The sequence below is a fragment of the Oreochromis niloticus genome, linkage group LG3, assembly GCF_001858045.2.
Source record: "Oreochromis niloticus isolate F11D_XX linkage group LG3, O_niloticus_UMD_NMBU, whole genome shotgun sequence".
Taxonomy (NCBI): Eukaryota; Metazoa; Chordata; class Actinopteri; order Cichliformes; family Cichlidae; genus Oreochromis; species Oreochromis niloticus.
This window is the reverse complement of record NC_031967.2, coordinates 28,852,285-28,865,984: the sequence shown is the minus strand read 5'-3', so window position 1 is coordinate 28,865,984 and position 13,700 is coordinate 28,852,285. Positions and strand designations below refer to the sequence as shown.

The window sequence follows — 13,700 nt, the reverse complement described above, 5'->3', positions numbered from 1 at the left end:
GCTGGCGAAGATTCTCGTGTCGCTCTGTTGGATATCATGTCAAGACTCTTCCATTTGGACACCCAGACGGACCCCTCGCCATCTGAGGAGACTGTCAGTGTCGCACAAAGGCCTTTGCCGGCACACACGATAACGGCTACGCTCAGGGGAATGACAGAGACTTTCGCCAAGTTGACTAGATGGTTAGAGTCATTCGAAACAACCGACGCTCGTGAGACTATAGGATTCGATTTGGCTATGGAAATATGCGGTTGTTACGACATGACGATCCGCAGATTAGAGAGCTGTGTAACAACGGGCTTGTTCTCGGAGTGTAGGCACATGAAGAGCTTAGCTGATATACCCCTGGCGGACAATGCGATAGCTTGTTGCACAAGACTGTGTGCAGAAAATATAGCCATCGAAACGACGGATTGGAACGCCGTCACCGAGCATGCCCGTAAGAACGATGGCAGTCTCTGTGACAAATTGTTGTCAATCGTGCAGCGATTGAAACCCGTCGTGTCACAAACCATGCCCGACACCAGTGGTAAGTTGACAGAGCGCTTCCAAGCGCTGGTAGAGTTGGTAGTCCAGCTCACGGCTGTCATCGTAAATGCTACCGATGAACTCACACGTACAACGGCGACATGCGAACAACTACGGGATGACAAAAATAATCTAAGCAATGTGTTATCAGCAAAAGAGGAAGATCGCCAGTGTCAAGCTGAAGCACACAAGCAGACATCGGAGAGGCGAATCCTGGATCTGGCCAAGGAAGTCGATGAACACAAACGCACGATTCATAAGCTGACAGTCGCACACGAGAAGTACAAGCGTACACGCGAAGACGATAGATACAGGCTTGTGCAGGAATTAGAAAAAGCTAAAAAAGAGACCAGTGACGCTAAGAGAGAGTTCCTTTCTTTCCAAGAAGACAGCGACCAAGCTAAAGCTTGTCACAAGGCGTCTATAGATGATCTCAGCCACAAGTTAGAGAAACTTGTAGTCGACAACAAACAGTCACTGCAGAAGAGGGAGAGTGAAATCCAAACCCTCTCCGAGGAACATGAGTCACTGCGGGCCAGCCTGATTTCTCTGACAGACCTGAACGGCACACTGAAGAGAGAGCTAACAGAGAAAGTCAAATACATTTCCGATCTCGAGAGTGCACTCGAGATCACAAAGGGCGAGGTTGATGACATGGAAGCTAAAGTAACTGAAATGAACACATTGGCATCGTCGATCCGCGTCTTGTCTACCGCACTAGATGTGGACCTAAGACACATGCAGCCAGATGACATACGTTGCGCGAGCCGTGAAAAGACCGAGGCGTCGGCATTGCGGCTACACCATGTGCTGCAGCAAACGTGTGTCGCCCGCGAAGATGCAAGAGACATAATTGCGCCCGCACCACATAACACCAACATAGTGTTTGACTTGTATGAGAGTGTGCTGACTGCAGCGATTTGGTCACTTGGTACGGAACAAGCCCCCATGGATGTCGGCGAGGCTAGTATGCGCCGAAGTAAGCATAAGAAGGCCTCTATCTCCATAAAATACGACAAACAAAGGAAACTTGAACAATCGCCCCAACCGCTAAAGCCCAAGATGGAATCTACGAGTTATGACTTTAAAAACATTGGGTCTGACTTAGAGACCAAAACAACATTCTCTTATCCCACTACGTCGATCATTGGTAAAGCTGAGCGAAAGAGTACAGGTTTCACACTGGATAACAGTGGCCGACTCAACCAAAAGTACATCGGTGTACCGAGTTGTATAGTACAAAAGGTGTCGAGTTCGTATGATAGGGTGGTACTTGTGAACTTGGGATGGAAGTCGCTGCTATCGTGTCTGTACGAGATGCTGACACCTGACGAGGACCCACACCGTGACACTCCCATTCAAACACCATCATGTCATTGCTTACAATTCGCTTCCCTGGCAGAAAGATATCAGGTCGGTGTGTTGGTATGCTGGTCTCCAGGGGGCATCTACGAACTGTACGGTCTGGATCGGATGAGCGAGGGTGTGTATATAATAGTGGTCGAAAGCGGCGGCAAGTCAGGCCCGGATACAAGCCTCGGTCTTGTGAAATGTTATTACATTATGGCCGGAGGAAACAACGCGGACGCATACACTTATAACCTACTGAACATGGGGTCCCTGACTACAGACTTACCGGCGAACCAGCGCTTTACACATAATAGCAGCATGGCGTGCGTGGGACCGGTCAATGTGGCTATCGAGCCTGTCGCAAACACAGATGTTACGACGGTTACAACCCTTGATATTGTGTTGAATGGATGTGAATGAAAATCACACAGACAGTTTGTATGTACACATGGTTTTATTGATGAATAAAACATTACCTGCTAAACATACATCAAGGCTTCTTTACTGTGAGTACTTTCCATTAACCGATCATCCAAGCAATGTTACATGTACACTCTCAGAGCTTTTTTAACACAGCGGGCACAGACTTTACAGGTAGTATCACAAGAAACACAGCACACATGACCGCAATCCGACAGCCAGCACTTGTCCTTTCCACACGATGTGCAACTCCTGGAGGTCACGCCTGCGGTTGTAATGTTTTTCTTGCCAACGGTTTGCTTGCAAAGAGGACATGTGATCAGCATGGCGTCTTTGTTTCCCAAAGAGGTTATGCACGCTTGGCAGCAAAGGTGGCCACACTCTAGGTAGACATCACTTTCCTCTCGGCAGACTGTGCATTCGTAAGGGTACGTGAACATGTGATCCTCGTCAGGTGGGGGCGTTGTTCTACCTACAGAGCACAAGAAACAACTGTAAGCAACTGTAAGCGACTATGACACAGACACACAGACACACATAGAGTCTTACCCACAATGCACAGCTCATTGGGCTGCCACTGACAAATGGGTGTCTCTCCTGAAATGAGGACATCAGCTGCGTCCACGTTATGCTCGCCATCGTAAGATGTGGCGAGTTGACAATCACCGAGAAACCGACCGTCGTTCCTCAGCACTTCGGTGACCGTGGACAGCGGGTCGCTGTAATATAACACGGTGGGTAACGTTGGGTTGGAGTCCTCTCGGGTTAGGTCATCGTCCAGGAGCGACGCGCCTGTCGGTACATTCTGCGGTGTCGTAGGTATAGAGTAAGGCTTGTTTTTCATGGTGCGGTGCTTTGTGCGAACTTTCAGGTGTTTCATGCGATGATCAAACGTGTCTTTGGGCCCCCGCTGTGGACCGGCCAGTTATCATACCGGGGGTGGCCTCCGCGCAGATGAGGTCCATGTCATGGTCAGTCAAGGCTATACATGGAGAGTTACACGATAAGGACATGGTGTCGTTCCACACCGTCTCACAATTTATGTCATATCTCCTCAGCAGGTCTCGGATACACGTAGGTTCGTCGCATCGGATGTGCAGCAACTTAGAATCACTTGAGTGGCTTTTGAGGAGGAGAGTCACGCTGTGGGGCTCCTGCACAGGGGATACATTGTAATAATAATATTATTATGTATCGTTAGTCATTATGTAAACACATAGCTTACAGTGGGTCAACAGACACCTCGGGACAAAAATAAAGCCACCTTACATGTTTACAATGCAGCTGAAAGATAGTGTGAGGATCACAGGCGATTGTTTTGTCATCCTTTGTCCAACCCTTGGCAGCGACAAGGGCGTTGCAGTCATTCACGTGCCTGTAGAACGATGAGCCAGAGCATGGAGTCGTCAGTATGCTGTACGTATGGGACACTGTTTTGTTCGCATCTACATAGGAGTTGATGATTGTATCAAACGAACCCTCCGTTAAAAGAACGCAACTAGGGTCCACCCACAGATTTCTTGCTCTGCGTAACAGTCGTTTTCTGATGGCATTAGCCGACAGGGTGTTGATTTGCATGCATACTGTCGTCAAATGTTGAGTTGGCAGTTGATAGGGTTCTGTCTCCCATCTTGTCAGGCTCCACTTTATAACACCTGAATCCTCGGGCGACCACACATTAATGTGAGCTTTGGGTTCCCAGCACCATCGAATGGCCAATGTTATGTACTCCATGGTTGTCAGCCAGCGAGGAGTGGGGGAAACAGCCTGTGGTGGTGTTTGGGTTTGTTGCACTACAAAAGAGTCTAGCTGAAAACACGCTGTGTTACCTCTACGCTATGAAACTTAAATGCATCTGGGGTTGAACTACCCAGCCGACCTGCAGCGTAAAGCTGGCCGACCTGCAGCGCAAAGCTGGCCGACCTGGCTACACTACCCAGCCGACCTGGCTACACTACCCAGCCGACCTGGCTACACTATCCAGCCGACCTGGCTACATTACCCAGCCGACCTGGCTACACTACCCAGCCGACCTGGCTACACTACCCAGCCGACCTGGCTACACTACCCAGCCGACCTGGCTACAATACCCTGCCGACCTGGCTACACTATCCAGCCGACCTGGCTACATTACCCAGCCGACCTGGGGTCTAATCTCATTGTGAAGAACGTGTGATGATCACATTGGACATTCTCGGTGGATCACTGAGAAATATGGCCATGTTAAGCTGGATGTCCTTGTGGGTGTTGTGCGCTCCAATAATGTCTTTGTCTCTTGTTTCAAAAGGTTTGCAGTCACTCCTAAAACACCATTGTGTATGTGCATGTTTGTGAACTCGCCTGAACGCCGTTTGTTTCCTGGTGGCTGAAACACCGTACGTTGTACATCGAACGTAGTGTTGTAACCTTTATGTGAGCACCTAACCAAATGTATTTCTCTCGTTTAGCTGACACATACGTAACAGCGACATGTGGACAAGACGTGGTTCTTCGCTGTCAGAATACTACAGCGAGTCCAATTACCCTGGTGGAGTGGCAGAAATCAACCGTATCCAGTTGTTACGTGTACTTCTTTCAAGATCAATGTTCTTACGACAACTACCAATGTAACATGTTTACAGGTCGAGTGCAGTTGCTCGACCCGTCCATGAGAAATGGAAATTGTGCTGTGATTCTAAGGAACGTCAGTGTAGCCGACACAGGGCTATATACGTGTGAGGTTTCAACCAGAAACACAACAATTGATCACACTCGCGTAGTGGCCAAGGGACATGTCAACCTCACAGTCACAGAGTACACAAAGGCTCCTTCTTCACACTCTCCACAACCTAGAGGACGCCTTGGTGTGATAGCAGCCCTGATCCTGTTGCTGACCTTCATCGTCGTGCTGTGTGGCGTAGTGTGGATCCGCGCAAACCAAAAACATAAGACCCCTGAGGGTGAAACATGTTCCAATGTATGAGTCTGACCACATAATGAAATATATCTGTAGCAAGGTTTGTGCAGAGATACTTGTTGGTATCATGCATTGAAAATAAAGACACTGTACTGCAAAGTGTAATGGGTGTTATTTTATTGTTGTTACGTACAGTCAAACAGCACACTTCACACTCATGCTGGTACACCACATGTCTACACAACAGAAGCCCCCGCTTGGGGAGTTGCAATCTTCAACAACCTATAGGGGTCATCGGTGAAGATGCCAAAGATGTGTAAGTTGTACACGGCCAGAATCAGCGAGATGCTGGCCTTTGCCTCGTCGGGTACCGTTGGGCATCCAAATAGTTTTCTGAGCACATCCACCTTGTTTCTGATCACAGCTGCCTTCCCCTCTGTGGAGTCACACATGTAATATAGCATATATTCTTCATCAGGCAAGATCAGCCGTTCCTGAACCATGAAGTCCCCTGCGTCATCCACAGTTGTGATTTTGTCCAGGAAGCTGCGTTCTCTGACTGCACGCTGAAACCTTGGCAGCATCGAGCCGATCATGAGCTCTGCAGCGTCGGTTAACTTCAACTGTGTCAGTGTCCGTTCTGCAGAGAAATAGACATAAGTACAGAAGCAGAAAGGTGTTTGTCAAACACGATGGTTATTGCAACGAAAAGCAGTACAGTACCTGTCTTCCCCTGTGGTCCCTGTTCCACCAAATCTTGGTACAAGTAGGTATTGAGTTCATGGACCGCTGACAGTAACACTTTGGCTCGGACCTCATCCTCCATGCTGTGTTCGACTAGAGCCCGTAGGCGATGCACATGGTTTGGTATTTCCATCGTATCTGGTGGGAGGGGGAGCTCGACCGTGTATCTTTTGAAAATACGTTCGGTTAAGTGAGTGCATCTCTCTACAATGTCATGTTGCCACGACCTGAGTTGTTCTACAGCCATAATAACGGTACAGTGTTCCTATAACAATAGCTACTGTCGATTACTCGTACGACTTTAGGGTAGCTTTATCTGACAAACGAACAGGTTCCCAACAGATTCACACAGTGGCCGACCCGTAGGTCGGGAGCCGCCGACCGGCAGCGCAAAGCTGGCCGACCTGTAGTGCAAAGCTGGCCGACCCGTAGGTCGGGAGCCGCCGACCTGTAGCGCAAAGCTGGCCGACCTGTAGCGCAAAGCTGGCCGACTCGTAGGTCGGGAGCCGCCGACCTGCAGCGCAAAGCTGGCCGACCTGTAAGTCGGGAGCCGCCGACCTGGCTACTGTCGCTCTCGGTCGGAGGTTCCAACTTGCGGTGAAGAGCATGTAATGTTCGCATGGGCCATTCTCGGTGGAGCATTGAAAAATATGGCCACGTTAAGCTGGTTGTCCTTGTGGTTGTTGATGTGCTCTACATTCCTGTCTTTGTCTGTCATCACAAATGGTTTGTAGTCACTCCCGAAACACGATTGTGTACATGCATTTCTGCCAAGCCGCTTGAATGTTGTTTGTTTCCTTGCTGGAAACACTGTCCATTGTACATCAAACGTAGTGTTGTAACCTTTATGTGAATAACTAACCAAATGTGTTCTCTCGTTTAGCTGACACAGACGTAACCGCGATATGTGAACAAGATGTGGTTCTTCGCTGTGAGAATACTGCAGTGGGTCCAATTACCCTGGTGGAGTGGCGGAAACCACCCTTACGTGATTGTTACCTCTACTTCTTTCAACATGGACGTTCTTACAACAACTACCAGTGTGACATGTTTACAGACCGAGTGCAATTGCTCGACCCGTCCATGAGTAATGTGAACTGGTCTGTGATTCTAAGGAATGTCAGGGTAGCCGACACTGGGCTATATTTCTGTGAGCTTACAGCCACAAACACAACAACTGTGGGCCGTGTCAACCTCACAGTCTCAGAGTGCACAAAGGCTCCTTCTTCGCACTCTCCACAACCTAGAGGCCGCCCCGGTGTAATAGCCGCCCTGATCCTGTTGCTGATCGCCATCGCTGTGTTGTGTGTTGTAGTGTGCATCCGCACAAACCAAAAACGCAAGACCCCTGAGGGTGAAACGTGTTCCAATGTATGAGTCTGACCACGTAATGGAAATGTATCGGTGTCAAGGTTTGTGTATATGTGCGTGTTGGTATCATGTATCAAAAAGGAAAACACCGCCAATGACAAATAAAGTACTGCAATGTGTAATGGTTGTCATTTTATTGTCACATACAGTCAAACACCACGCTTTACACCCATGCTGACACGCCACATGTCTAAACAGCCGAAGCCCCGGCTTTAGGAGTTACAATCTCCAACAAGCTATGAGGGTCATTGTGGGAGATGCCAAAGACGTGTAGGTTGCACACGGCCAGAATCAGTGAGATGCTGGCCTTGGTCTCGGCTGGTAGCGTAGGGCAACTTTGGGACCGCTTTATCTAGCAAGTTTGGAGGTACCCTCGTTGGTTGCACACAGCGTTCGACCTGCAACGCTGGCCGACCTGCACCGCTGGCCGACCTGCACCGCTGGCCGACCTGCACGCAGGGGTGGCTGATCCAGCCACAAGAGTGTCCAACTGAGAATCGTTCTCGCGTAAGTACACTTTACAACAATACAGCAAACCCAGCGTGTACAGTATGCAATTCCCATTCGGCGTAGCAAGGTTTGCGCCGTGGTACTTGTTGGTATCATGTATCAAAATAAAGAGGCTTTACATCGATTTATGATGGTGTTTTGTTTATTGTGAAATACAGGCAATCAAACATCATGCTTTATAGACACATATAATGGGTACACCACATGGCTACACAACCGAAGCCCCCACTGAGGGAATCTACACAGTCTCCAACAAACCGTCGGGGTCGTTGGTGAAGATACCGAAGGCGTGTAAGTTGTACACGGCCAGAATCAGCGCGATGCTGGCCTTGGCCTCGTCGGGTACCGTAGGGCATCTAAAGAGGCATCTGATCGCACGCACCTTCCCCGCGGTGGTTTTATTTATGTGATATAGCATATATTGTTCATCGGGTAAGATCAGCTCTTCCTGAACCATGATGTCGACAGCCACATCGACCCTCGTGATGTTGTCCAGGAAGCTGCCGTCTCTGACGGCACGATGGAACGTGGGCAGCGTGGAGCCGAGCGCGCGCTCGGCTGCATGGGTTAACTTGAACTGTGTCAGTTTTCGTTCTGCGGAGATATAGACATGTATATAACTAACAAGGTATTTGTCAAAGACGATGGTTATTGCAACGAAAAGAAACACAGTACCTGTCTTCCCCCTTGGTCCCAGGTCCGACAAGTCCTTGTACAAGTAGGGATCAGTGTCACGGACCGCTGACAGTAACACTTTGGCTCGCACCTCATCCTGCAAGCTGTATTTGACTAGGGCCCGTAGGCGATGCACATGGTTTTGTATTTCCATCATATCTGTTGTGTCTAGGGCCTCGTCCTCGTCCGTGTATCTGTCAAAAATACTTTCGGTTAGGTGAGTGCACCGCTCTGCAATATCATGCTGCCAGGACCTGAGTTGTTCCACAGCCATAACGGTACCGTATGCAGCGATAGGAGTGTTTATACGTGAGTGGTAATGGGACAACTATATCAATAGCTACTCTCGATTACTCGTACAACTTTAGCACAGCTTTATCCGACAATGAAAGGGGTTATCACCAGATCCACACAGTGGCCGACCTAGACGCAGGAGCCAGCCGACCTGCAGCTCCGAGCCAGCCGACCTGCAGCACCGGGCCAGCCGACCTACAGCTCCGAGTCAGCCGACCTGCAGCACCAGGCCAGCCGACCTGCAGCTCCGAGCCAGCCGACCTGCAGCACCGGGCCAGCCGACCTGCAGCACCGGGCCAGCCGACCTGCAGCTCCGAGCCAGCCGACCTGCAGCACCGAGCCAGCCGACCTGCAGCACCGAGCCAGCCGACCTGCAGCACCGAGCCAGCCGACATAGCCACGAGAGTGTCCAAGAGACAACTGCTCTCCCATAAGTACACCGTGCAATTACACAGCAAAGCTAGCATTCTAAAGCATCTTCACATTCGGGTTGATAACAATGAGCGTGGACAAACTGCAATCGTACAGGCACGACATCATTGAAGGTTGCTGCTATGAACCTGTAATATACAAGGAGTTCATTCGTCGTTACCCGGACAGGGAGCTATCCAGGTCCCGCGAGATCCCGAACGCCATAAGGCGAATCCGGGCACTCGTGGACTACTGTCTGGAGAACGATGAGCGTGCCGAGGCGTTGCTGAGTATAGTACAGACTCACTGCAAGCGTGTGTACGCCAGGCTAGAAGAAGAGGGCCCGAAAGGTCCCCCAGGTACCATTGACAAACGCACAACTTAAAGAAACAGGAGACGGTCTGTCTGTGTTATTTGTGTTTTCATTTTGTATCATGTCTTACGGTTTTTGTTGTTCTCACTAGAGCGAACCAAAACCACTCACACCTTGACCCCTGCAGCGATGCTCGCCTTGGGCTGGAAAGGGAAGCTACTCAACGGCGCTGAACTATTGGAGGACATGGAGCTTGACCAGTTCTTATCCAGAGTCACCGGAATCCATCACGCTGCTGAGGACATGTGGGCACGACGCGTGATCCTGACCGAGAAATACGAAGAGCTTCTTGTTGCAACCAACACGTCGTGTAAGAAAAACATAATTCGCAGGATGCTTAGTGATCCAGACATACCAGTTGCTACAAAGCACAGTATTGGCCTGATACTCATGTCACATAACATGCACATATACGGACTGACGGACGAATGGAAAGGCTATAAAGTGTTTCGAGCTACAGACTCGTAGACTGCGCACCGTAACCAATGCACCAGTGAAATGTGTATATGTGTTGCTCTCGGTGTTAGTGTGAATGTGAATGTTGGCAACAGCAAATAAAGTCAATGTGACACATACAGGGTTTATGTGGTTTCTTTTATTAGTGTGATTCGATGTTTATGTTCACAAGTCACTGCATGTTACACAAAGGACAATCTTAGTAGGTTTATCATTGCTTTTCATAAGCGCCGTAGCCGGTGTTGTCGTTGTTGTCTGTCACACACACACATTGTAGCTCAAATGTGGACACGCTTCACTGAATCCCATTTCATCTCTGGCGTTCTGGATACCATAACAGAAAGGTGTTCCACTTCAAGGTGTCTTGGTTGGTGTCACACCACAGCAGGCAAGTAGCTTGCTGCGATTCCGTCTCACGGAATACATCTCCTAAATGAGGCACCACACTAAAGCGGTCATCCACCAACTCCCGTAGGTCTTTGTCGATCGCCGCGCTTATAAGTTTCCAGCGATTGTCTTCAAACCGGCAGTCGGAGTGGCGGTCTGCCTCTCCTGGTATCCAGCTGAGCGTGAAGTATTCTTTGTAAGCTTCCCACAACTGCTCAGTTAAGCGCTCTATATCCATCGTGTTGTCGTCCAGCAAAAGGGTCAACGTCCACCCTAAGTCAGCAGTGCGATCCACTTGCACGTACCACGCGCGGCAGATGCGATCTCTGCTCATGCAATATCTCAACCAAAAATGGCACAGCTGAAACCCGTCCGTGCTCAGCGCGCCCAGGTCTGCCACCTCCAAAAGCTGTATATACGGCAGTAACGCGTACAGTTTAGGCTTCTCGTCCGCGGTCATCTTGGTCAGCATTGAGCTCGAGAGCACGTGCCTTTTCATAATTCTGTCTAGACTCGGGCTGTAGAGTCTAGAGAGTTCGTCAATCTTAGAGTCGGGGAACGCCACCCTGGGATGGCGTATGGTCAGTCGATGAGTACCTGTCATTGTAACGACGGTATGCATGTGGTACGTTGTGTGTGACAATGTGTGTATATATACCCCATAGGAAACAGGAACAGCACATTTCACTCCGAGAGTGACACAGGAGACGCACGAGCCATCGGAATGTTACCCTTTGTGCTTTTCGTTGTGTGCTGTCAAGTGATCAATGCCATGGACAATCCTACTGTTGTCACGGCTGAGAGTGGACAAGGGGTTGTGATTCTACCATGTAGATGTTCACATACGAGGACCGACATTGTGGGTGTGCGGTGGACGAAAACTGATCTGATGGATGATTACTATGTTCTTGTGTATCGTGATGACCAGTACGTCCCAGACTTCCAACATCCATCCTTTAAGCACCGGGTGTATTTACAAGACAGAGAAAGGAAGGAGGAAGACGTGTCTTTGAGTCTGATGAATGTGACAATTGGCGATGGGGGAATATATGTCTGTTCTGCACTGATCAAAGCAAGACATCGTACAAAGCGAGCCGTGGAAACTATCGCCGTTTTCAAGCTGATAGTTGTCCCTAAAGGCCATAAAAGTAGCAACGAGACCGAACATACGACACCTGTCCCTACAGATCACACGGGTGGCAAGCAGATCAGATATGTTAGACTAACAATTGGATTGAGCTTGGGTCTGATCGTTGTTCTCATCATAGTTGCTATTGGATGTGTAATGCACCAAAGAAACAAGACTCTGTGTCCGCCGCGAGAGGTTACGGTGGAATGACGGGGAGTGTTTGAAATGTGTCAAAGTTTCAACAGAGCACACCGTGCGAATCGAACCCTTATACAGTGATATTGTTGTGTGTATTGGTGTTTTGAACATGAAATAATAAATGAAGGATGAACATACACAGACAGAGTGTCGTTGGTTTTATTGCTTGCATTGTACACAGCTGACATTATGTTCACGATCCATGTAATGACAGTACGTGCTGCCATTGTAGAGCAAAGCCTTGTACACTTTGAACGTCTTGTTCCCTGTCCTCTTGGTCAGCGTGGCGCTCAAGAGTACATGCGTTCTGAGGCGTGCTCACGGAAACTCACGTATTATCACAGTACCCCTTCCAGCTACTCCTAGTTTATGTGCGGCTTACTGCGTATGTCACGGCGAGCATGAAACATGGCAACGGTTACCTCTTTTATACTTGTCTTGTCACTGACACTAAGCGGGCACGTCGCTCGGTGTCAGCAGAAGAATGACAAAGGTGGGTGTAAAATGGCCTTGTTACACACCAAACATTGAATGCAATGCTGTCCGTAGGAGTCTGTACGAGAATGTGAATGTCACCCGCAGGTTCTCCACCCCGTCCGCACGTCAGATTGATTCTCGTGGGCAAGACCGGGTCTGGCAAGAGCGCGTCTGGTAACACTATACTCGGCGATAGCAACGCTTTCAAGGAGGACATGTCACCCGAGTCCATCACCGTTGGCTGTGTGAAGAAGGAGGTGGACAGAGACGACGTCAAAGTCGTTGTGATCGACACTCCGGGGTTGTTTGACACAACCAAAACACAATACGATGTGAAAAGAAAGATCGAGGAGTGTGTCGAACAGTCGGTACCCGGACCGCACGGATTCCTTTTGGTAATCAGCCTGAAGTCTAGGTTCACACAAGAGGAGCGGAGCAGCATAAAGTGGATTCGAGACAACTTCGGAGAAGACGCTTTCACGTACACCTTGGTCTTGTTTACACACGGTGACTTGCTAAAGGGTAAATCGGTGAGAGACTACGTGAAGGAAAGCAAAGAGTTACAAAGAGTGATAAACCAGTGTGGCGGAAGGTACCACACGCTGAGCAACACTCAGAGAGTAAACCAAACCCAAGTGGACACTCTGTTGAGTAAAATAGAGGACATGGTAGAATTCAACGGAGGTGAGCACTACAGCAACGATATGTACAAGGCGGCTCAGAAGAAACTCGAAAGAGACAGGGAGCGGAAGAGGAAAGAGCAAGACCAAATGCGAAAAGAGCATGAAGAGATGATTAAGACAAGGGAATGGTGTAGATTCTTCGGTCTTACGTCGGTGGGGTTATTGGGAGCAGGGGCATACTTGTCCTCTTATGTGCTAATGGGGATCGGTGGGGCGCTTGGGTATTCTCAGTTTAATTGTTCTGTGGTCATGTTCAGTTAGGTAGGCTAGCTACATTAGGTAGTTTGCCATCATACACAAGATTGTTTTGACAGAACTGTTTATGAAGACAGTGTGCTGAGAATCGGTGTTCTTCACCAAATGGATATGCAAGATAACGACCGATATTAGGAGTCTGTTTCTGTCCTCGTTGTGTGGATCATGTGGTATCTGTGCAGTACAATAAAGGTGGAAACATACTGTTATTGTGTGGTGTTTTACACTGTTACTGTGTGGTTTTTTACACCGTTCCATTTTTGTCGAAACACAGTCATACACTGAGCTGGGTTTGATTCCTTTATACACCAAATGTCAAATGAAAACTCCGTACAAGATCACAGAGTACGTTTGTTTATTCACGAATACAGCAGCACGTTGAGGTTACATATACAGTTTTATATCACAAGTAAAAATAGACTTATCGTGGTGGTGGCTTATACAAAAATATATACACACTGTATGAAAAGAGCATGAAATATCCCCTTTGTCCCCCCTGTCAGCAACGCCTAGGCATTATGTCCGGTACTTGCTCGGCTAAAA

The 13,700-nt window shown here is 48.9% G+C and overlaps 1 protein-coding gene across 1 annotated transcript; it reads left to right on the top strand.

The window, feature by feature from the left end:
- The first annotated feature begins 12,311 nt into the window (after window positions 1-12,311).
- LOC100701036 (GTPase IMAP family member 7-like) lies at window positions 12,312-13,163 on the top strand. Its single transcript, XM_025904821.1, has one exon. The coding sequence runs from the start codon at window positions 12,312-12,314 to the stop codon at window positions 13,161-13,163; it is 852 nt and encodes a 283-aa protein (XP_025760606.1).
- Window positions 13,164-13,700: the final 537 nt, after the last annotated feature.

Bases quoted from the DNA above. Each gene is read 5' to 3' on its own strand.
- LOC100701036 (XM_025904821.1), top strand. From the start codon at position 12,312: ATGTCACCCGCAGGTTCTCCACCCCGTCCGCACGTCAGATTGATTCTC.